Below are 25,225 nucleotides of genomic sequence, written 5' to 3'. Positions count from 1 at the left end.
TGAGTATGACTGGGTTCAGAATGGAGAGATCATCTCTTTGGGTCTCACACGGGCGGGATGGCAGGGGAAGAGAGGGTAGGAGAGTTAAACAAAGGTTTGAGCTGCGATGTTTGCTTCTCTGTGACCTTGACCAAGCCTCTTTACTTGTCAGTTTCATCATCAATACAATGGAGCTAATCGTTCCCGCTTGCTTCGGGGTCACAATAATTGATGAAATCATGTGTATGTGCTTTTTAAAAATTTGTGATGTGTTACAGAGACCTAAGTGGTGTTATTATTACCTTAAGCAAGTGACTTTCACCTCTGATCCTCAGTGTCTTCTTAGAACGGAGAAAATGGGTCTCTAGCTCTAAGTTACTGCGATGGAGTAAATGTGAATCTCAGGCACAGTCCACTCTCGTGGAAGATGTGATTAATTACACACCCAATAAACACTTTTTGACTTTGATGATAATGACGAGGAAGAGTGATTTCACATCTTTGCTTCCTCTTTTCCTCTCACTTACCAAACATTCCCTGCTCCTTTGGCTGTGGGTCTTTCCGTCATTCTCCCCACTGGACTGAGGCTGGAGGGCTCGATGCCCAGCAGGGGTGGTAGGGAGCTTCCTGCCGGCCACTCAGCCTGGGTAAGGGAGGGATTTAGATCTGATAAACTCTGCCACCTGAGATGTCCTCACAAGTGTCCAGAGCCCTCTCTTTACCCCCAGAGTGACATGGGGGGGGGGGGGGTGACACGGGGGTGAGTCATATCACCAAGTACAGCTTTGCCAACTCTGCCATTCTTCTGAACTCCCCAGATCACTCATCACCCCGGGAGGCCCTGGGTTCCCACACTGTGCCCTGAGAAAGAACCCTGGGGTCAAAGGAGGTACCAAAAAAAAAAAAAAAAAAAAGCCCAGAATTAGTCACAAGAATGAAATCAGAATCACACACAGCCCATGTGCCCAGGCTTTGACCAGGTACTGACCTTTTTTTTTTTTTTTAATATATTTTTTTAAATTTGAGTATAGTTGATGCTGACCTTTTAAAAACCCAGAGCAGCTCCACCCTTCTTGTCTCCACAGAGAGGGCGAGGGCGAGGGCCTGGGTGGGGGTGGTGGTGATGGGGACGGGAAGGGGGCAGCCGGGCCTGGAACAAGACAATCCCAAGGGCGGGGCTCCTGTGGTTTGTTTGTCTAAAACACCACAGCTTGCAAAGTACTTTCAAGGACATGATTTCCTTTGATCTACCAGGCAGCCCAAGCAGACATGATCATCTCCATCCTTCAGATGAAGAAAGTGAGGCTCCTGAGGTGGAGAGATACCTCAGGACGGGTGGGCGGCCAGCTGGGACAGTGGGAGACCGGACCCAGGCTGATTTTAGCCCCAGCGCATCAGCGGTTTCACAGCCCTTTGACAACTGCCCTTAAAAAAAAGGTTCTAGAAAATTTCAAGAATGAAGAGAGGGAGGAGAGAAAGAATCTGTAGTTCCCTTACTTTGACACAATCACTGCTAACATTTATTGAATTCTCTAGACTTTCTTGTGTACCCTTTTCTCAAACATACATAAAATGCAATAACCTTCCTCTTCCTCTTCACAGAGCATCATATTATTTTATACTGCGATGTGGTTCTGATGAGCATTCCTTCGACAGGCAGTTCATGAGCGCCTACCGCATGCCCGGCAGTGTTCCGGGCACTGGGGATACAGCACTAAATAAAGCAGGCAAACTCCTTTCACTATGGAGCCCATATTCTGATGGCAGAGACAAACAATGAACCAAAAAGTAAAATAGATGGCATTTCTTACCTTAGCACCAAGAGGAAAGAAACATACCTAGGATGCTTGAAACTTGTGCTAAAGAAAGAAAAGAGCAAAAGATAATTTTTATCCAGAGGACTTTGTGGCATATAATGTCTTGCTTCAACAAAACCAATGCTAACAATTATTTAGCTTGAAGTGTGGGGATATTTAATGCAAGTAATTTTGTCACCTTTTTAAAATTTTTTTTTAATGTTTTTATTTATTTTTGAGAAGGAGAGATAGAGCGCGAGCAGGGGAGGGGCAGAGAGAGAGGGAGACACAGAATCTGAAGCAGGCTCCAGGCTCTGAGCTGTCAGCACAGAGCCCGACGTGGGGCTTGAACTCATGGGCCACGAGATCATGACCTGAACTCAAGTTGGATGCTTAAGTGACTAAGCCACCCAGGTGCCCCTAAATTTCTTTTTTTTTTAATGTTTATTTATTTTTGAGAGGGGGGTAGGGAGAGGGGCAGAAAGATGGGGACAGAGGATCTGAAGAGGGCTCTGCGCTGACAGCAGTGAGTCTGAAGCGGGGCTCAAACCCCCGAGAACCATATGATGACGACGAAGCTGGACGTTCAACTGACTGAGCCACCCAGGTACCTGTTACCTTCTTTTCATTTACTGTCAACGTTTTCCAATCTGACATTAAAGCAACATCTTAAAATTTGCATAACAACAGTCCCATATACTAACGAGGGCATTACACTACCGTTGAACATTCAGGTTGTTTCTTTCAGGCGTAAGTCTTTCAGAATGTCTTAGAACTCAGTGCATCAAACTTGTTTTATTCAGGAGTACTGGCTTAGAAGAGAGTGGCAGACAAGAAAGCACAGGGTAAAAGGAATGAACATTTTGGGGGGATGGGATATGAATATTTTTAAAGCTGTGGATATTGATTGACAAATTGCTTACTTCTTTTTTTAAGTAGGACTACCCTTAATTTTTTTTTTTTTTTTTTTTGAGAGAGTGTGTCCGTGCACCTAAGTGTGGGAGGAGCGGAGAGAGAGGGAGACAGAGAGAATCCCAAGCAGGTTCCACGCTTAGCGTGGAAGCCATCCGGGGACTCGATCTCACGAACCCAGAGTTCGTGATCGGAGCCAAAATTAAGAATCAGAGTCTTAACTGACTGAGCCATCCAGGCCCCCCAACTGACAAATTACTTTCTAAAAGAATCTGCCACTTACACACCTCCCAGCAATCTGTGTGGGAGTACTTATTTAACCCGTTCTTTCCTGAACCTGTGCCTCATCTGCCTCAGTGGCAACTGGAAGTTTACTGGTCCCCTTTCATTCCTGAGTATAAAAGAAAATTGCCAAGGGACACATGGCAGACGAATTCAGTGACCTACCCAAACGACGGAAGAGAACTTTCTCTCCCCATCAGCCATAGTTCTGCAGTGGGAGAGAAACGCTGAGTTTCAATAATTCCTGCAGGGGGGGCTATGAAAACTCAGGCATGGAGAAGCCTTCTTCCTGCCTGCCTTCAGGGAGCCCAACTGGTAAATCAGGAGAAGTAAATTGGCAGGAGTGGAGGCGGGGACTCACTCAGAACAGCCTCGTCGTTGGACGTTTTGCCACATGCAGACCCAGACGAGAGCCGGCTCCCCCGTCCTGCAGCCCCACCATATGACACAGAATAATTTCTTGCCCAGAGAGGAACGGTGAGGATGACAAGAGCCATGATATACTTGAGTTCTTAAACCTTAGTGTGTCTGAAATTTGTCCCACTGGCACCAGCAACCCCACAGGCTGCAAGGCTTGTGACTCTCTGGGTATGTGGGAGGAATGTGGTTAACGTTTCTTAACAGCCTCACCTGCTAGGGGCAGCTGACAGGTGGGGTCAAGGTGGAGTGTGACATTCAATGCGCTCTAATCCAACAGCCCCAAATGCTGAACGCAAATGCAGGTATTAGGTAGGGGGTTAAGCAGCTTGAGAACGAATGCCCAGGATACAGACCCAACCTCACATTGCCGTGCTGATCTGAGTGGACACTGCCCCCAGAGCCTACAACTTTATGATTGGCCTGGTGGGGATCTGGCTGGGAGGTGGTTTTCAAGAATTACATTCCTTTCCCTGCCCCGACTAACATTTCTTTAGGCCAAATCCCCTTAAATCAAAAGTACACACACCGAATTTCCAAACCCTCCAGAAACCTTAAGGGGTAAGTTATAGTCAGAAAATGGATAGATGGGCCCAAAAAGGATAGGAAAAAATGCCCAATACATACTTAAAATATCACATTGACAGATACCCTTTTTCAAGTGACACCTGGCTGGCAGACGCTCTTAAATCTGTTTTTATTCTCCCCGTAACCTTCAAAATGTGAAACGTCCTTTAAAATAATAAGAGTAAATGGGCGCCCGGGTGGCTCAGCCGGTTGGGCGTCTGACTTCGGCTCAGGTCTCACAGTTTGTGAGTTCGAGCCCCGCGTCAGGCTCTGTGCTGTCAGCTCGGGGCCTGAAGCCTGCTTCAGATTCTGTGTCTCCGTCTCTCTCTGCCCCTCCCCATCTTGTGCTCTCTGTCTCTCAAAAATAAATAAATGTAAAAATTTAAAACAAATTGAAATAATAAGAGTAAGTGATTTGCTGCCTTTCTGTAGGATCACTGCACCCACAGGTGGTACAGGTCTTTGACCTCACACCAAATGCTGATCATCCTGAGGGCAGCCTCAGCTACTGGCTCGAATTTTGTCTGGCGCAGTATTGGATTTGCCTCCTGATGCTCATTTCACTCCCATTGCTCAAGTAAAAAAAGACACGGTTGTCAGATTCAGGCTAGCAACAGTGTTTATTGAGAAAGGTGAACTGATGCAAGAGATTCTGGTGTCCCTGGCCAAGTGACAGAGACTCTGGTGAACGATTTCAGAATCTTCTGTCCAGAGGGAAGGGCCGAGATACTTTCCAGCGTGAGTCCTTCAGCTTCGTGGGAATGGGGAGAAGATACAAAACCAGGGCAGGCCAAGCACATGTAGGGAAATTGTCCGGAGGGATAAACTGGGCAGCTCACGCTGGGGCTGGTTCCCATGGCTTTGGTGAGCTTTGAAAACGAAAGTCTGAACTGATAGTGACTAATGATACAGCAAAGACAGCTACAAAGATGACTAAGTACGAAAGGGCTGTCGATTCCCACATTCTATAGAAATTTTGGAGAATGAGCGGGCCAGAGAGTCCGACTTCGAGAAGGTATTTCTCAGAAGGTAGTAGCTATTTGTAGGGGTTCAGAGAAAGCATAGCCGGAGACAACAGTCACTCTTGGGGGAGTCTGGGTTTGGTATTCTGGCCAGTGTTATTCCCGATGGGGCAGAGGAGGAAACCCACTTCTCCTTCTACTTGGCGAACATGTATGTGGGCGTCCAGATTGCTGTCTGCACGGTCTCATAGGACCTTTATGGGACTGGAGAAAATTACCCCCCCCCCCCCCAAGCCCACTGGGCTGAGAGAACAGCTGGTCTCAGCCGACTGGTTTGGGGGCGGGGGTGGGAGAGAGTTCAAAAGGCGCTGAGGTTCTGAGAAAGCTAATGAAGGAGACCCTGGGAGTCCAGGCAGCGCCGGCTGGGGCGGCCCGCAGCCAGCAGAGAAGGCATGTCTGGGGAAGCCGGCACCACCCCCACCCCCCACGCACTCCCGCGGGTCTCGTCCCCCCCCGCGGGCTCCGGGGCCGCCACCTCCACCGGGCCGGGGCGGCTACGGCACTGCCGAGCCAGCGTTCGCCGTCCGGGCTCGCTCCCAGCTGCCGGCCGGACTCCGGAACACTGAGCTGTCGTCCCTGCAGAGCGAGGACACCGAGCTGCCCCTGCGCGCCGGGCGGTCGGCGCGCAAGCAGACTCCGCGCCAGGCCCGGGCGCGGAACGAACGGTCCAGCAGCAGGTAGATGAGCGGGTTGGCGCAGCTGTTGACGAAGGCCAGGCAGGTGGCGATGCTGAGGCCCCAGCGCAGCGCCAGCAGCAGGCCGCAGGGCAGCGGCACCGCCCCCAGGCGCGCCAGGTGGAAGACGGCCCGCAGGGCGCCGAAGGGCAGCCAGGAGCCCACGAACGCGCTCTCGACGGCGAAGATGATGCGCAGCGAGTTCCTCCGGGCCCGGCCCAGGTGCGGCGGCCGGCGCAGGCGGCAGGAGATGCGGCAGTAGCAGACCAGGGTGACGCCCAGGGGCAGCACGCAGGTGAGCAGCAGCACCAGCAGGCTCAGGCCCTGGAAGGCGTCGGAGGGCTCCTCCCCGCACTGGCTGCCCCCGCCGCCGGGGAGGGGCTGCAGCCCCCGGTAGGCCAGGGAGGGCAGGCCGGCCAGGAGCGCCACGGCCCACACGCCGCAGCAGACGGCCAGCGCGCAGCGCGGGGTGCGCAGGGGCCGCGCGTCGAGCAGCTTCACCACCGCCAGGTAGCGGTCCACGCTCAGGCCCGCCAGCAGCAGCGCGCCTGCGCAGCGCGTGCCGGCCAGCGCGAAGCCGCTGAGCTTGCAGAGGCCCTCGCCGAAGGGCCAGCGGCCGCCGCTCGCCGCCGCCGCCGCCCACAGCGGCAGCGTGAGCACGAAGCCCAGGTCGGCGGCGGCCAGGTGCAGCACGAAGGTGTCCACGAGGCGCCGCGGGCCAGGCCGCGCGGCCAGCAGCCACACCACGAAGGCGTTGCCCAGCAGGCCCACCACGAAGGCCGCCAGGTAGAGCGCGGGGATGTAGGCGTAGCCGTACGGCAGGTCCGGGGCCAGGCAAGGCTCCAGCTCCTCCAGGGCGCCGGACCCCGAGTAGTCCCAGGACGCCGTCCCGGGGCTGGGGCTCCTGGGCTCGGTGGGGTGCATGGCGGGGGCCGTCGGGCCTGTGCCGGACGCAGCCTGGGTGCGGGCTCTCCCAGGGAGAGGTGGGGGGTTGCTCTTCACGGCCGGTGCCCAGCACCTCCCTTCCTGCCACCCTCGACCCAGGCAAATGCGTGGGCAGGAAGGTGGGGGAGGAGGGGGTGGAGTGGGAGGGGCAGGCTCGTGGGGGTAGAGGCCTAAGATTTGGGGCTGGCCCCAGGGGAAAGACGGGGACCTGGCGGAGGGGGGCTTCACAGCTGGATCCTCCGAGGACAAGGCCTCGGGGCTGGGAGACCCGCTCTGCCCCCCCAGGGGGAGTCTGATGTCAGGATGCAACAGGTGGCGGGTGCCCGAGAGCCTTCCTCCCTTCTCGTCCCCCACTTCGCTCCTTCCCATGCTCCGCGCTGCTGCTTTCTCTAGTTTTATTAGGGGCGAGGGCCTAGAACCCCAGCTGAGGGTTTTGTAAGGCTGGTGCCTCAGCCTGCTGCGGGCCCCCCGTCCTCTAGGAAAGAGGGGTTCTGCTATCTGGTGTGCAACGGGGTCGGGGTGAACCGGGGAGCCTGTGGCTTCGGGGCCTGCCTCCTAAGCAGGCATCGGCCATCAGAGCTCTTCAGCTGTTGTAGGTTCAATGTCTTAACTCAAACAGTGGCTTTTCTGACCAAATCAAGTCTTCATGGAGCCACGTGGGAAGGTTTTCAGCTAGAGAGGGAGAGCTACCCAGCTAGAAAGGATCAGAGCCTGGGATTTTAATCGCAGCTCTTCTCTATCTGCCCTCATCTGGCCAAACGTCCCTATTAAGCCAAACACAGAAGTAAGCTCAGTACAAAAGATGACTCAAGATGGTACCCAATTTCGCTGCACATTAGTTGTCTTTAATTAGGAGTCAGGAGTTTAGAGGAGGATGAAATCCCTTACCTACTGAGGGAGTCAGGGGAAGATTCATGAAAGGGTGGGAATGATGCCTGACTTTGAAAGGAATGGTGGCCCCAGGAGAGGATGGGTGAGAGAAAGCTCACCCTTACTCCAGAAGGTGCCCTTTCTTCTCCCCATTTTGTTTTGTTGATGATTTCCTTGGTTGCGCAGAAGCCTTCTATTATGGTGTGCCCTTTCTACATCAGGGATTTGGGGCAACTCCAGTTAGGTCGGGATCCTTTTTTATCTTTTCAAAAAGTTTTTATAATTTTAAAAATTATTTTTAATTGGATTATTTGTGTTTTGTGTTTAAAGTATAGTTGACATACAATATTAGATGAATTTCGGGTGCACAACATAGTGATTTGACAATTGCATAGTGCTCACCACGAGTGTAGTTATCACGTCACCGTGCAACATTATGACAATATTACTGACTATATTCCCTATGCGGTACTTTGCATGCCTGTGACTTGTTTTATAACTGGAAGTTTGTACTTCTTAATCCCCTACCTAATTTGCCCACCCTCCAACCTTCCTCCTCTCTGGCGACCACGAGTTCTTTGTATTTGTGAGTCTATTTCTGTTGTTTATTTGTGGGGTTTTTTTGTTTTGTTTTGGATTCCACATATAAGTGAAATCAAATGGCATTTGCTTTTCTCTGAATATTTTACTTGGCAGGATCTTGGTCTTTTTTTATGGCTGATTAATATTTCATTACATAGAATTAGCGTATACATAGAATAGACAGTGCGTGTGTATATATACTTACATATATATGTATATATACACACACACCACATTTCCTTTGTTGATTTGTCTACCAATAGACACAAGTTGCTTCCATATCTGGACTATTGTAAATAATGCTGTAATGAGCATAGGAGTGTAAGTATCTTTTTTAATTAGTGCTTTCATTTTTTCTGGGTAGATTCCCAAATGTGTGGTATTTCTGTTTTTATTGAGGAAACTTCATACTGTTTTCCATAGTGATTGCACCTGTTCGCATTACCACCGGCAGTGCATGGAGGTTCTCTTTCCTCCACATCCTTGCCAACACTTGTTATTTCTTGTCTTTTTGGTATTAGCCGCTTTGACTGGTGTGAGGTGATCTCTCGTGGTGTTTTTAATTTGCAATTCCTTGACGATTAGTGATGTTGAGTATCTTTTTATGTGTCTGTTAGTCATCTGTATGTCTTCTTTAGAAAAATGTTTGCTCATGTCCTCTGCCCATTTTTTAGATTGGATTCTTTGGAGCGCCTGGGTGGCTCAGTTGGTTGAGTGTCTGACTTCAGCTCAGGTCATGGTCTCATGGTTCATGAGTTCGAGCCCCGCCCCAGGTTCTGTGCTAACAAACAGCTCAGAGCCTGGAGCCTGCTTCAGATTCAGTATCTGCCCCTGCGCCCCCCCCCCCACGCCCCAGCTCATGCTCTGTTTCTCATAAATAAATGTTAAAAAATTTTTTTAAATTGGATTATTTGTGTTTTCTGGTGTTGAGCTGTAAGTTATTTATGTATATCGGGTATTAACTCCATATCAGGTACATCAGTTGCAAATACCTGCTCCCATTCAGTAGGTTGCGTTTTCATTTTGTTGATGGCTTCCTTTGCTGTGCAAAAAGCTCTTTATTTTGGTATGGTCCTGCTTGTTTATCTTTGCTTTAGTTCTGGGTCCGAATTCTTCCTAGCAGACATCCCTCCCATGAGATGCTGTGCTGGAACCCATGTTTCAATATGTGTGCTCTCCCAGACCCCACCACACTGTCACTAGGAGCGAGTGACTGACCCATTGGGTGGATTATCAGTTTTATTTGATTCAGTTCACTTAACAGTGAGCTCCTTCGTGTGGCAGGCACTGTTTTCAGGCATTGAGACAGAGATGCCACCTTGACCTTGGAAGTTCGTTGTTTAGGCAGGGGAGATAGATACATATACAGTATGTGCAGGGGCCAACCTGCCAGAAGTCAAACTGGTAAATGTGAAAAGCAAAGTTCTCTTGGAGCTTAGAGGAAAGAACAGTTACTTCTGAAGGGAGGGGGTATCAGAAAAGGTCTTCCAGGAGACGGCCCTTGAGTTTAGGTCCAGGAAGGAGCTGAAGGGTGAACAGAGCAGCAGTACATGGCCCAGTGTGACCAGAGCCCAAGGTGGGAGGAGGGTGGCAGGAGAGGAAGCAGGGAGCAGATCACAGGGTGATCTTGATTTTATTCTGTAGGTAGTGGAGAGCCACTGGAGCTTTGAGAGTAGGGCATGACATCCATCTGTTTTGAAAGGATCACTGGCAGAACTATGGATTGGACAGGGTGGAGGCCCAGGCCCCAGAGTGGACTATTGTGATTATTTGTGTGGGGATAGGGAGCATATGAAATAGATTACTGGCAGTGGGGACAGAAAAACGAGGATCTGTTCAAGAGATCATCGTAACATTGTGGATCTCAGCAGAGAGGAGTCAAAAGATGGGTCTGGGTGGCTGTGTTTGGGAACTGTCTGAATGCTGTTCATTGGGCCCGGGAATACAGAGAGGCTTGTGTGTGTATGGATTCTGTTTCTTGTTGATTTGAGGTCGGGTGATGAAATCATGTATGATCAAACCGGAGCACTTCTGAGAGTGAAAAAGGATCTATGGTAATTAACTCAGGCCACAAACCAGGACTGTTCTGGGCAAACCGGGACATACGGTCACCCTAGCTTGAGGTCCCTGTGGCCCATGGGAATGCCCAGGGAGTGGGAAAAATTACGGAGAGTTGGGCATGTCTGTGTCTAGGCTGTTCTTGTCAAGACTGTTTCTGCCCGGCCAATTACAAGAGGGGGACAGGCACGCAGGAGAAGAGGCCAGGGAGTCGTTGGTTTCTGGCCCGTCCCTCCATGGGCATCCCAAACCTCAGGCTTGAGTTTCCTCTGAAGACCACCCAGAAAGGGTGAGAACCTGTGGGCTGCTGGAGACTCAGAGCAGTTTTTCTAATGTCTGGTCACACGGTTGCTGGTGAGTGGCACTGAGGCTGGGTGGCCTAGGGGGCCTCAGCCTCCTCCCCTACAAGGCTGGCAAGGACAGCGCTTGCTTGCCAGAGCCTGGGGACAATCGGGGACGGGCCCGGTGCTGCTGGACTTCACCTCCCCTCAGGCACAGTCAGTCTGGGGCAGAGAAGGCATGAGTGACCGTGAAAGCTAGAGATGAATGGGCCAGGAAACCACCAGGTGAGAAAGAAGAATGGGGCAGGGGACTGAGAGGGAAGCCTAGGCAGGGGATTGAGGGGGAAGGAGAAGTAGGTTGTTTAGCAAAAACACAGAGATTCTGGCTTCCTGGGGCTATGGTCTCATACCCGAGGGAAGTCGTGGCCTAGAGCCACGTGGTGGATTCTCTGTGCCATGGCCAAGTCCTGTGGGCCTTTGTGGACCTGTCTGGAGGGGAGGAGGCATCAAAGACCGGATAGATTTCTATCCAACTTGCAGTGACCAAGGCTAACTAACTCCACGATACTCTCTCTCTTCTCCTCCTCAGGGGGACTCCCCACAGGATTAGAAACAAGCCAACGAATAGAATATTCTTCCTGCTTAGCTGAGAATCTTGGCCAGTCTCTGACAGGTGTCAACAAAGCAAAGCAGAAGTGGTCTTCCCTCGTTCTCCGTCTTGCCCTCAGGAGCCTTCTCTGGCCTCCGTACCTTATGGGCCTTCCTCTCTCTGGACCGACTTTGTTATGTGGGTCAGCCTCGCCTTGCACATAAAGCTTCTCTCTGTCCATCACCATGATTGGTACGAGCCTGAGAACAAGCTACGTAACAAAATACCCATTGCTTTGAACTAGGTTACTTTCAAGAGTAGGTTCCTTTAATTTCTGCCCTTTTATGAGCTATATGTGTAAGCTCTTACATCTTCTCCCCCGCCAATTTTAATTTTTCCGTACACAGAATTTTAACCTTTAGGGAAAATTTTGAACGTTATATTTGCCTTTTTCATGGTAAAAGCCATATAACTAGATTGCAGAATATAAAACAAGCCAAGTCCACTCAGGCCTGGTACTGCACTTTGGTGAATTTCTTTCCGACCAGAGAAGGAGAGAATTTATTTGTAATCCCGTATTCTTAGATTTTTTTTTTCACATTCCATTTCAGAGGTTCTCCACATATTTTTTTACACAGCTACTTCAGAGTCATTTGTAATTAGAATGTACATACTTTTATAGGCTGCTTTTTTCGATTAATGCCATATAAATCTGCATTTTTCTCGGCTGCTTCTAATACTTTGATTTTGAATATTTTGGATTTTTCTAGTGTTTTTTTTTTTTTTTTTTTTTTTTTGCTGTTCTAGAAATTTGTAACAAATAGTTGCACTTACAAACTTTTTCTTTCACATCGTTCTCATGATATAAGGTAAAAGTCTGAAAATGGCTTGATATAGATGCTTATAGTGACAGTCATTGCATGGCATTGTGCAAGGGTAACAGGTTCAACATAGTCGTGTCAGAAATATTCGTCAGCAAAATATACTTTTTCCACTTTAATAGGTAATGGGGTAAAAGTGGTTCCTCATTTTAATTTACATTCCCTTGAATATAAATAAGATTCAAAGTCTTTCTGTACTTAATTCCTCTTATGTGAACTGTCTAATCATGTCCCTCATACATTTATCTACTATAATCTTATATTTTTTATTTATATGAACTATTTAGTGTTAAGCATTATCCCATTTATTTTTTAATGTTTATTCATTTTATTTTTATTATTTTTTATTAAAAAAATTTTTTTACATTTATTCATTTTTGAGAGACAGAGAGAGACAGAGCACAAGTGGGGGGTGGGCAGAGAGAGGGAGACACAGAATCCGAAGCAGGCTCCAGGCTCTGAGCTGTCAGCACAGAGCCCGACGCGGGGCTCAAATTCACAAACTGTGAGATCATGACCTGAGCTGTCAGATGCTTAATCGACTGAGCCACCCAGGCGCCCCCTGTTGTTTTTAATTTTAATTTTTTTTAATTTACATCCAAATTAGTTAGCATATGGTGCAACGTTTCAGGAGTAGATTCCTTAATACCCCTTACCCATTTAGCCCATCCCCCTGCCCACAACCTCTCCAGTAACCCTCAGTTTGTTCTCCATATTTATGAGTCTCTTCTGTTTTGGCCCCCTCCCTGTTTTTTATATTATTTCTGTTTCCCTTCCCTTACGTTCATCTGTTTTGTCTCTTAAAGTCCTCCTATGAGTGGAGTCATATGATATTTGTCTTTCTCTAATTTCACTTAGCATAATTCCATCCACGTAGTTGCAAATGGCAAGATTTCATTCTTTTTGATTGCCGAGTAATACTCCATTGTATATATATACCACATCTTCTTTGCCCATTCATCCATCGATGGGCATTTGGGCTCTTTCCACACTTTGGCTATTGTTGATAGTGCTGCTATAAACATGGGGGTGCATGTGTCCCTTTGGAACAGCATCCCTGTATTCCTTGGATAAATACCTAGTAGTGCAATTGCTGGGTCGTAGGGTAGTTCTATTTTTAGTTTTTTGAGAAACCTCCATACTGTTTTCCAGAGTGGCTGCACCAGCTTGTGTTCTCAATAATGTTTGTTTATTTTTGAGAGAGAGAGAGAGCACAAGTGAGGGAGGGGCAGAGAGAGAGGGAGACACAGAATCCGAAGCAGGCTCCAGGCTCTGAGCTGACAGCACAGAGCCCGACGTGGGGCTCAAACTCACAGACCGTGAGATCATGACCTGAGCTGATGTCGGACGCTTAACCGACTGAGCCACCCAGGCGCCCCAAGCATTATCCCATTTAATTCCAATATTTTTCCAGACTTTTTTCTTAGCTGTTTTTCTTTTTTCTTTTTTTTGGTTTTACATTTTCTTAAGGTCAAATGTGTTGCTCTTAGCAACTTCAGAGTTTAGAATGTTACTTTTTCTTTGATCTGAAAACATTCGATTGTATTCTTGTTAAAAATAATTCTCTAGCATCTTTTTTAATCTACCTAACGTGTAATTTTTTTTTTAGATTTCTGTCCAATTTTCCCAACACTGTTGAATTAAAAATACTGTTTTAAACCCTGCGGTGTTGTGATGTCAAACTTATTAAATACGTATCTTATATGTCATTGTGTCTGCTTGTGGTCAGTGAGCAAACAGAACAGGTCAGATTATTAGCGGCACGAGTCTGGCTTCTGCATCACTTCATAACGTGCCAGCGGGGCGATCTTGGGCTCCAGTTTCTACATCTTCAAATGGGTGTGATTCTCTGTACCTGATTGGGTGTCGTGAAGGTCATACTAGCTCCAGCGGAATGAAGGCCCTGACCCCGAGTGGGGGATCCGGTAGAGGCCCTCCCCTCCCTATGGGCTCTGCACCTGCACCCCCAGCACACTGTGTTCCAGCCTGCGCCGCGTCACGGAAGACTGCCCTTGTGTTCACCTGTCTTGATGCCAGACTCGCCTCCTCACGCCGCTTCTCCTCCCCTCCAGGACATGATGCTTTCTTTGCACACAGTGGGTGATCAGCAAATCATTTTGGGATTGCACTGGGAATCCAGGAGATAATCCCCATGGGGGGGGGGGTGTGTCTTCAAGCCTTAGACAACCAGAGCTCCCTGGGCCTGGCGTCACCGATGGTGAACTTCACAGAGTGACAGAATGCTGCAGACAAACTGCTGACAGGACCAAAGCGCAGACAGATGGCATTACGCCAGCGCAGCTGTGGCCGACAGGGAGGTTAACGGTGACGACTCCGCGTGCTGAGTGGGAGGGCGACCTTGAAAGCCATGTCTCCTTGGGCGTCCACGCCCTCTCTTGCTGAGTTATTGAATTGGGAATGGGGAGTCCTCTGTTTTACTCACTGTTCCTGACTGGTTGCCAAGATGAGGTTTCCCATAGACCACATCCCCTTGAGCCCCACAGGAGAAGCTTGTGTGTGTGTGTGTGTGCGTGCGCGTGTGCGTGTGTGTGTGCGCGCGCGCGCATGTCAAGCAGGAGTAGTAGATTAAAAAAGGCAAGGACAGTCCTTGCCCCTGCCCTGCAGCCTAACCACCTGAGGGATGGCGGGCACACACCAGGGAAGGGACCCCACCCTGGATGCCAGAGGCCACACAGAATGTTTCAGATGTTTCTTTCCGAAACTTTCAGATACTAAATCTGGGGTGGCCGGGAAAAGACAGCGTCTGAGTTAGACATGAGTGTTTGGGTTCCAGCCCACGCTGCTGAGGGGTGACTCAGTGTGAAAGCCTTGTGGCCCACAGCTGTGTAATGGTCCCCCGGCCTGATACCCCCCAGACTTCATTGTTGGTCCTTAGGAGGCCTGGGGGAGGAGTTAGGGTGGAAGCGGAGGGTGAGGGGAAGAGTGTGGCTTTCAAGGAAAGTAAGGCTCCCATTTATCTGCCCTCCCTCGCAGGTTTCCACAGCTCAAAGGTTCAAGGCAAAAAAACCAACCCATCAGAAACTTAAAAGACCGGCAGCAGGGAAGTCCCTCAATATAAAAATGGACCCAGAATTTGTTTGGAAAGGAAGTAACATTTTCTCTTTGCAATGATTCTGCCCACAGAAGCTTCTAAACTGGGACTTGCCATTAACTTTTCAGTGACTTCACAGAAAGCTGGAGTGGGAACGTTAGTGTGCATTTCCAGTCATTCGCAGCAGGAATTCAGCAGTGTTCCCTGTGCGTGGATAGGGATGCCCCACCCCAGTGCTGTGATTCCACCACTGACCCGGGAAACCAGTTTCTAAGGTCACCTTCAATTCAGACTGACTGTAAACAGCCCCTTCCTACCACGGGGCAAGCACCTTCTTTCTTTTTTTAAATTTTTTAAAATTTATTTGTGAGAAAGAGAGAGAGAGAGAGAGAGAGAATCCCAAGCAGGCTCCACAGTGTCAGCACAGAGCCCAGTGCAGGGCACCAACCCAGCAACTGCCAGACCATGACCTGAGCCGAAAAAAGAGTCGGCTGCTTCATCAACTGAGCCACCCAGGCGCCCCAAGGACTGACTGTCTGTCAGGCAGCATTATGGATACCAAGATTTTGACATGGTGCTTCCTCTCAAGCAGCTCACACACTACCCGAGAAAATGAACTATACATGTTTGACGTGAGGCTGACTGTGATATCCTGCCTTCTATCAAGGTCAGAGCAGGTCAGCCTCTCTGGAGAAGAGGTGTGTGTATAGGAAGGAGTACTTACAACACGGCGAGTGAGACCGTTAGTATTCCCAAGTGCCAAAGGGTTACAGTTCACAACAACCCAGCCCCCTCCTCTCTCACCCCCATCATGATACTTCTCGTGATTACTTTGGATGAGTTACCTTGAAATGTCAATTTTTTTCTGAGTTTTAGTGTGCCTCTTGGGTGTCTATGAGATGTTCTGATGTCGCTGAAAAGCCAAGTTGGGGCAAGCCTGTGGGGGCTTTATATGCTGCTCTCAGGAGTCTGAGTTCTGTACTGTGAACATAAGGCCCTGTGGGAGTTTTTGACCAGTGGGGATGACAAAGTGAAAGCAGTGTTTGAGGAAAATTGAGTACCGGTTGGCGGGACTGTTTGGGGGGGGGGGGGCGGGCAACAGAACTAGGGAAGGACTACTTGGACGCTCTTGCAAAGTGGAAGTGCCTGGACGCAAGACTGGTGGCAGTGAAAATGAGGAACAGTTTAAAAGTGTGAAGACTGATGGGATTTGGTGGTTGTCTGGGCATAAGGCGCCTTCCGTGTGGGAAAGAGGAAGGAGTAAGAGAAAATGTGAAAGGTTCCGGCCACGGTGGCTACCTGTACGCCAGGAAGGAGTCGGTTTTACTAGGAGGTTGATACCAGTTTTTTGAGGTTGAGGACAACGGAATTTCCAGGTGAAAGGCCAAGATGGAAGCTGGATGCACGAGTGGGGCCACAGGCCGCTTTCGGGGCTGGAAATGGAGATTGCGGGCCGAGGGGTCAGTGGAGCTGGTACTGGCGGCCTTCTTGGACGGAGACTAGGAGGACGAGCAGGGCACGGAGGAGAACTGAGCCGTAATTCGGGCAGGGGCAGAGTACGAGGAGCTAAGAGAGAAAGTAGGGAATCGGAACGTCGCTGTCACAGCCACCAGTGGTTTGAATTTTCAAGCTGCACTTGGGTCCCCTGAAATGGTATGTGTGAACCACAGGGAGTCAGAGCAGGGAAGTCAACGTCAAATTTCCATTTTTAGGGCAGGAGTATCTATAGCAGGAAATTCGTGGGGGCCTAGCAGAAATCAAACTAAATTTTGGGCGTGATTTTGAAGTTGACCCAGACAGTACGAGGCAGCCTTCTTTCATTTATTCATTTGACAAATAACTTCGGAACACCTGTTGTGTTTAGGCACCGACCGTAAGGAAAAAGAAGCTAAGCATGAACTGCCTCACGTGCAGATGTGTCTGTGGTTCTCTCAAGTGTTCAAGGTCAGCCCTCTGAGGGGACTGCACAGCCAGCCTTTCTGTGTCTGGTGGGAGGGGACAACAGAGGAGCGAAAACAGTGCAACACAGGTGCCTCTGGCTAAGGAAGTAAAGAGGACGCAGTTGACAATCAGCTAGTTTTGTCAAGCGATGATGATCATAAAGTAGGCCTCTAAGGCTCAGCTGCCAGAACCGAGGTCTCTGCAGTTCAAAACTCAAGTTGAAAGAACACTAGGATGTGGCGTCTTACTGGCTTACCTGCCCTTTACTTTGGGTCCACACTCTATTAGCGCATAGAGTTTATCAGATGTTTGTAAAGGTCTAACCGCATCCGCCCCCAGACAGCGGGCTCCTTGATGGAGGAGCCCCCGTGTCTTTGTGACCCGGTCTCTTGCACCTAATTACTGTTTTCTGGATACATCTGATCAGCCTGCTGGCAGCATTCATTTATTTCCACCACACCTGTAATTTCTCCATTCTCCTGTCCTTAGAAGTCGAGATGTTTGAGAGCACAGGGACACTAGTCTGGTATTGGCTGCTGTTGTGTGGATGCTGGTTACAGTTATTAGGCGAGTTCTCAGTTTTCCTCCAATGGTAAATACGTTACTGACCAGTGCAACCGTCACGCTTTTAAGTATTTTTTTCTTAGAAATTTTTAACGTTTACTTATCTTTGAGAGAGAGAGTGAGCGAGTGAGCACAAGCGGGGGAGGGGCAGAGAGAGAGGGAGACACAGAATCCGAAACAGGCTCCAGGCTCTGAGCTGTCAGCCCAGAGCCCGACGCGGGGCTCGAACCCACGGACCGCGAGATCATGACCTGAGCCGAAGTCGGACGCTTCACCGACGGAGCCACCCAGGCGCCCCCAGACTTCTAAGTAGTTTTATTACAGCAGTGGAAAACGTGCAGTGTGTGGCACAGTGAAGGGGACGTGAAATTGAATTTAGGCTCTAGCTGTGATGCTGCCACCTCCTAGCTCCGGGTCCCTGCTAGTTCCTGACCTTTTAAGCCTCATCAGCCTCATCTGTGAAATAGAGATGTTAATGGCTCTTCACAGAAAGCAAAAGAAATAAAGTAAATAATAAGAAACTTTAAATCCTAAAGCAGTATTAACGTGAAGAGTTTCGATTTACTTCAGTCTTGAGAGCCGCACTTCCTTTCTCATGTAAACATGCAAACCGTAAAGTATGAATAACTGGGTGGAGTCAGGAATCACTGCAGCTGAATAGAATCGTAAACTTGTGGCACAGCAAACGACACATGCCATCCTGTGTGTCGTTGAGCCCTGTGATGCTTCTGATGCCAACAGAGGCTACTGAAGAAAGGAACAGATAGCCACCTAAAATAACGGATTGAGGTTAAACAGAATAAAATACATCAGTGCTTTTAACTGCCGTGGTGACTTTGCTTAACATGGCTAAAAAAAAAAAAAAAGCCTCAGTGGGTCTTAAAACATTTTTTTGTCAACTTGTTTGCTTGTATCTTCTTCAATGGAAAGTGAAAGAAGTCATTTTTTTTCCTTTTTCTGACATAAATATAAGCCACTGTGGATAGAGGAGTTTAGTTGCAAACACCACAGTGACATGGACAGAAGCACAGACTAATTCTTGGTGTCTGAGCGTCTGGACTTGGAATCCCGAGGTGCTCGCAGGCCCGCACACCACACAGGCCAGAAGCACACGACCGAAGCTAGAGGCTAGATAGCCTCACGGGAAGAGCAGCTGGGATGCCCCAGCCCAGACACACACACCGCTCCCTCCCCAAAAGGACTCGGAAGTTTTCATTTGCTTCTTTTGAAAGCAAAACTGTCCTTGAACGAGACACAGATTTGTATTTTAAGCATTTATACACTTCCAAGGGATGACAGAACTTCACACTCATTTTATACGTGTGCTTTTCCAATGCCTGACTCTTAGGTCAGAGTATCACAACTACGTTTCTTTCACTGGATGTTATTCTTTATTACCTCTGTGTGGACAGGTTACAAAATAAAAACGCTCCTCTGCACTGCAGAACATTTTCCTCTGCCTAGTTAGGAACTATCGAGTAGCCAGATCGTGGAGCACACTCTTAAATTATGTGTGGGTTCTAAGGCACCTCGGTTTCTATGTCCTTCTCCAATACTGCCTGAGTCTTATGGTTAAGTATTTTTATTTCTGAAAATTACATTAGAAAGTATTGTGGAAGCACGGCTCTGTTCTGAGCTTTGAGTACCCTGTCAAAGGATCAAAGGTAGAGAGCCATGCTTCTGTTTAGCGATGGCAGATATTTCTTCAGGTATGTAATTATTAATGAAGATTTTGTCGTTTTGTTATCAGGTCTTTTTTTTTTTTTAATTGCTCCGGTCTGAATGAATAGAATCCTCAAAATCAAAGTGAAACTTACAGAGTAAATCAGGAACTGTTTTGGCTACGGTGAGTTCATCAGCCATTCAATTTCAAAGGTACACAGTGTTAACTGTGGTACAATTTAATGATTCACCAAAGGAAAGTGATTTAACATGGACGGAGTTAACGTAAGATGAACAGAAGCATTTATACACCACTAGCACAGAAACTTATAGACTCTTTAACACTGCGTAAGTCAGTATTCAGATAGTGCCTAATATCATTAAAAGTTGCCTCTTCAAACTGTTACGTTTAAACATAGGTTAAGAGATAAAAAAAAAAAACATGATGAGTTCACCCAAGTTCAAACATTAGGGAAAAAAACCCACAGTTTATTCAAGAAACAGAAAAGGAGTCATTTGGTGCCATGCTTTTTATTCAAATGAAAGGGGAAAAACTACACTGTACCAGGAAATAGCAAATAGGACAGTATTTTACAGCACAGCATCTTAAAAAAACCTGTAAGCAATGCTCTAGAGTGGACAGGTAAGCACACCATACGCCGTACATTGCCCAACAGTGTCCGTGAAACCATAATTAAAAAGCTGAATTTGGCTTTAAACAGCCAAATAAAAACTGTAACAGTCATTCTAAAACAAAACTGAAAAGTCAGGAGGAATGAAAAGCTTTCCAAAGCTGTGTCAAATAGCGGAATTTGACAGGCTGCACTGGAAACCATGACAAGTGTTTGGCAAAACCTAAGTGAATAATCGTCATAGTAATTTGACCTCTAATGATGAAAGCACCAGTGTGTTTCAACAAGGTTGATGGAAATCTCCAGACTTCATGAAATGGCATGATTTTCCTTTGTATAATTTTTAAAACATAATTTTTTTTTAAAAAGCTGCACCATAATAAAAAAAAATCTGCAGACTTAAAGAAATATATCCATATTCCTTCTGTATTAATAAAGTAAAATATTATACTGAGAGCAATGAACTTTTGTAGCAATGTTCACATTCTACCTTTAGACATTATGGACAGTCATTGTTGAACACACATAAATTTAAGAAAGGGTGGTCCTACTTAGTTTTAAACAGTCCCTCCACTGTCTTGCATCCAATTTTTAAAAATTTAATGGCCAGGTAATATCACAAAGAAGATGGACTTGATAAGGGAAATTTGATTGAAAAGAACAAATTTAGTAATGTAAAGTGCTTATTCTCCTTTTGACTATTATTTACCATATTTTGATTAGATTTACTATTTTTTAAACTAGTCTTAATCTAAACATGTATCTGACAATCATTTCCTTCTGTGATAGAAACTGTTGTCTGAAAGGTAAAATGTGCAATTCCCCATTCTTAATATTCATATATTATATACACAATATGTATACACTTAAAATATAAGAGTTACATATCCTGGTCTCTTACATGCAAACAGTAGATCACAAATAGTTTTGAGCTACACATATATCTTGCACAGGTATTGGAAAAAAATCTGAAATTTTCTTTACAGTTTTAACAAATATACATAAATATAAGAACATAAATTACAGTAAAATATTGACAGCGTTTGAGAAAATGTTGATAACCCAGATGCACTGATGCCTAAAGGCCTTATAATAATAGAAAAGTACAGTTCAGGGACATCTCATTCCTATTCTCTTTTAAAATAAGTAAATACATCATATGAGATATTAGTTATTTCTCTAAACACCTCGATTAGAGAAATGTATATATTTTAGTCTCTACTTCCCACAAAAGAAAACAAACCCCGCATCTCATTTATGATACAATACTGTCTCTCCCCTCTACGTTTACACAGTTATCACAACACTGAAACATAACAGGGTCACATGATCATTCAAGTCTTTTCCTGAGAATGAAGTTTTTCCCCAACTAACCCTCTGATATACATTGTTAAAGGAACAAAGATCATGAAGAGAAGATTTCAAGTGTGTACTTTAGGCCGTTCCACTTGAAGAGAATAAAAAAAGAAAAACCCATATAAGTAAAATAATGTGAAGCTATTTTAAAATTAAAATGTAGCCCTTTGTACATGTTTAAAAATCCTAAATATAATTTTTATGTCAGTTATAAATATAAGGGAAAGACCTCTCGAGAACTTGTGACAGAGGCCCTACATCTTCAGATTGAAAGACTACTCTCAAAGTGTCATTTACTTCTGCCAGCTTATAAAGTGACTTACTTTAAAAGAGATAGAAAGCCTTTTTTGTTAAAAGGACGATCTAAATTATTCTGAGTTGGCCAGAAGTGGTGTAAAAACAGCACTGATTTAATCAGCAATTTCTTATACACGTTCTTGGTTAAGCTCATGTGGTTTAAAGCGAACCTACTAGCAGCTCTTGACAAAACCTCCTCTTATTTAACAGAGAAATGTTAATACTTGCGTGAGTAATAAATACAGAATTGTAAATACTTAGAATAATTCTTGCAAATGCTCTAACACCATTAAAACATGAGGGTTATTGTGAAACTAAACACTAGTGTTTCTCTTAGCATCGTAAGAAAGGTGCAAGTTACCTCTGAAGGCGCATTTCCTACGCTCATGGTCTCCACATGAAACAAAATACAAAGGTATCTTAGAATAAACCTCCAGGAGAGAAAAAAAAGCAAAATCAACTATCTGAAGACAAGCATGTACATTAAAAGGTTTAAAAAAAAAAAAAGGAACAAACAAAACATACAGTTTGTAATCTTAGCCACATCTCAACCCTAAGTCCAACTAGTGTCCGTGAGAATTCAGTGCTTCAGTGTGTCTGATATCAAGCAGGTAAACCCGATGACACAAATCTCCATTTGTGAATCAGAACGTGTCCTTCATCACCTGGACTTGGACGTACCACCTACGTCAGCACCTTCTGCGCTCCAAAATACTGTGGTTTACATTCCAGTTGTTCATGACAACAGAGCTCAGTGTTCAGTTTCAATTAATAAAAGTCTTGTTGGCAATTAGAAAGATTCTCTATAGGCAGGAAAGATGAAGTGCAAATTTACCGTAAATGTTCTGAAGCAGATATTTCCCAAGTCCTATGCTTTAGTGGGTAGGAGTTTTTTGGGTGTTACTGGTCTCTTGGTCTGCCATAGATGACTATGAATGGTAATGGCATCGACACTGGCAGATAAAGTTTTAGCAGGTATGTGGCTAAACTGTTTCCTGTCAGAATTATATTTGTAAAGTCCCTCAATCATTTTTTTAGTGATGGATTTAGGGCCTATCCCAGTCAGTTTATTAATTTCTTCAGTTTCTGGGCAGTAAGTATACAAAGACCTGAATTGGCAGCCTGAATCCCGGAACAAGATTAGAAAGTTGTTGGCATCTGACTTCTCCATTTCCTTTAGAACGAAACAAAACAAAACAACAATAAAAACTCTTAAACATTTTGCTGTATAAAATTTATATAACTAATTCTGAATAGGCAAGATAAAATGTATATTATAAAAGCAAACTACATTCTAATTAAAAATGTATGTGAACATTTACTACTGAGGTTCGGTTGGCTTTCTGTGAATATTATCATGTAGGAAACTTTTTGTTTGTTTCTTTGTTTATTTTGAGGCAGAGCGAGTGAGAATCCTGAGCAGGCTCTGCACTGTCTGTGCGGAGTCTGGTGCGGGGCTTGAAATTATGACCCATGAGCTCATGACCTGAGCTGATATCAAGAGTCAGATGCTTAACCGACAGCCACCCAGGTACCCCTGGTGTAGAAATAGCTGCCAAATCTTGATCTTAGTCAAACAAGCATGAACAAACCAGGCACTGATGATCTCCTTTGCAATACAGCCTCATTTTAAAAAAGGAAAATTATGTTATTTACATTTACGAAACATGAATGAGTGACTCTGGACAAAAAAAAGAATTTATAATTTTACATTATCATCCAAGTCTATCCCAGTCTTAATGAAGCCTGCAGTCTTCTAGAAAAGTGAACTAATTCAATCTAAAATTAAAACGTAGTTACAGATCTTTTATATGCTGTTGAAATCCCAGCAGGGGATGAAGAGCATTTTCTCTTGGATTGATAGGAAAGATTCTTAATTACAATTTTACAGTTGTTGCCAAATTTAATTTTTATGCAAACATGCTTACCTCCAGTATTTTTTTCTTCTGACCTTCATTTACTTTTCCAGCCAAACAGCAATGAGCTAAAGCATTTTGTATTATGTGCTTATTGGATTTTGCACTGGGTTCTTTGTAGAGCTTTGGTCCTGCAGTAAGAATTTAGAAGCAAAATAAAAATACCATTCCTAAGTGAGAAATACTACGATGTTTAAATGATACAATTGTTTCTATACTGAGGAAACACTATAACAAGAAGTCAAATTCTGTGTTTGAAGGCCTCTCCTGACTGGCTGTATACTCCATTAGGAAAGTCTTATTCACACAGGGATGTATCTTGAGGATATTCCCAAAGCTGCTCTGGGAGAGTAGTGCTGCAAATTAGACATCGCTAGGATTGTCACACTGTCTGCGTCACCTTTCTCAGATATGATAAGGTTACTGGTGAACTTCAAGCAGAATGGATCCATGAACAAATACACCTTTTAAAAAGACAAGAAAAAGCTACATCTTTTTCTTCTTCCACATATATTAGTTTTTTAAGCATTTGCTTTCTTTAACCAATGATACTCCTTGGTCTGGAAAGCACAGAAGCACTTTTTGCCATTTTCCTGGAACATTCCTACTATGAAGGGAACTTTCTACTATGAAGTCTCCTCGCTTCATACTAACTAAACTCTATCCTGGAAGGCAGGGACTGTGCCTTACGCTCAGTAGTGAGCTGAGAAACCAGGTTTTTTTTTTTTTGGCGGGGGGGGGGGGGAATTAGCATTTACCTATTTCTGGGATATAAATTACTCCTACCATGGCTAATATCAAGCTGCCAATGGTTTTACAGCTTGCATAATTCCTGAAAATTTAGCAGTTTAGCCCTACAGCAGGAGCTGGTCAGGCACATCACTGCTACTCTGTAGCTCTAAGTTTGGAACAGCATACCTGGTAAACATGATTGTTAAGTGAACCTAACATAGAAGCAGAGGGGAAAACCAAGGAAATACTGTCCAATTCCAAGCATTAAAGGCTGTCAAACTGGCCACAGGAGGAGGCTATTAAAAGCCACTGAATAGGGAGGGGGGAAGTAACAGAGTGAAGTACACATGGAAAGTTGGCAAGTTCTAGCCTCCTTAGACCTTCATGGGGCTTCCATTTCCAGTGGGTCACCAGCAGATGGAGGCACTCTCCACTGCCCCCTGCTCCACCCCTGCATGTCCTTCTGTGCCTTTAACACTTCAGATCTCAAGGGCTGCTCACATTTCTTCTCGTTTTCCCTCCTGCTGCACTTCTTTAAAAGCATCTTACCTACATTCTGTTCTTCAACTTGCTTTTGCTTCAATAACGCCTACCCAAACAAAGGCTGGAAGAGGACCTGATAGAGGTATGTGAGGCTGGATGATCTCCTGGATCCAATGCATTCTTCTTATCTTTTAGAGCCCCTTAGTACTTTTTGTTTTTAGTAGGCTCTACGCCCAATTTGGGGCTCAAACTCACAACCCCTAGATCAAGAGTCACATGCTCTACCGACTGAGCCAGCCAGGTGCCCCACCCCCCCTTAATATGTTTTAAAGATGCACAACTCTAGATACCTGAAATCCCGATGTTAGAGAGGCCTTTGTGGATTCTAGCCTTTTCTTGGTACTTAGGACCTATGTGTTGCTGAATAGAACCTCTCTCAAACTTCTTCAGACCCAAACCACAACACAGAAATGGCCAGCATTTTAAAGAAGTAGACGGATGAGGTGTAAATGTTATTGCTAATTTTGTTTAGAAATTGATCTCAATTCATCTGGGACAAGTCACTACCTCCCTAAGTGCAACTGTATCATTGAAACTGAACTCCCTGAAAGGGACCATCTGCACTCAGTGTTCTTGATCATACTTTCCCATGTCTAGACCAAGAGATGTGCCCATGAAACGGTAGTATAGCCTGTATTTATTCTCATGACTGTGTTAAATTAAAATGTCTCCCTA

General features: G+C 45.9%; 2 protein-coding genes across 6 annotated transcripts in view; both read right to left on the bottom strand.

Moving 5' to 3' along the window:
• Window positions 1–4,554: 4,554 nt before the first annotated feature.
• Window positions 4,555–6,672, bottom strand: GPR25 (G protein-coupled receptor 25). Its single transcript, XM_042975503.1, has one exon. It carries the CDS (start codon window positions 6,571–6,573, stop codon window positions 5,470–5,472), a length of 1,104 nt encoding a protein of 367 aa, XP_042831437.1. The 5' UTR covers window positions 6,574–6,672; the 3' UTR covers window positions 4,555–5,469.
• Window positions 6,673–19,341: 12,669 nt separating this feature from the next.
• The window catches only part of CAMSAP2 (calmodulin regulated spectrin associated protein family member 2), a 112,101-nt gene continuing 106,217 nt past the window's right edge, over window positions 19,342–25,225 (bottom strand). For 4 of the 5 annotated variants that reach the window (XM_042975498.1, XM_042975499.1, XM_042975500.1 and 1 more), the window contains 2 exons: window positions 23,288–23,406; window positions 19,342–22,533 (listed from right to left, as the gene is read on the bottom strand). In XM_042975498.1, the coding sequence (XP_042831432.1) occupies window positions 22,228–22,533; window positions 23,288–23,406 (425 nt within the window). In that variant the 3' untranslated portion in view covers window positions 19,342–22,227. The remainder of the gene's footprint in view (window positions 22,534–23,287; window positions 23,407–25,225) is intronic. The other variant, XM_042975502.1, reaches the window with a different exon arrangement.

Source organism: Panthera tigris, chromosome F3 (assembly GCF_018350195.1).
Source record: "Panthera tigris isolate Pti1 chromosome F3, P.tigris_Pti1_mat1.1, whole genome shotgun sequence".
NCBI classification, from domain to species: Eukaryota; Metazoa; Chordata; class Mammalia; order Carnivora; family Felidae; genus Panthera; species Panthera tigris.
The sequence above is the reverse complement of the archived record's forward strand: the minus strand, read 5'-3'. Positions and strand labels throughout refer to the sequence as shown.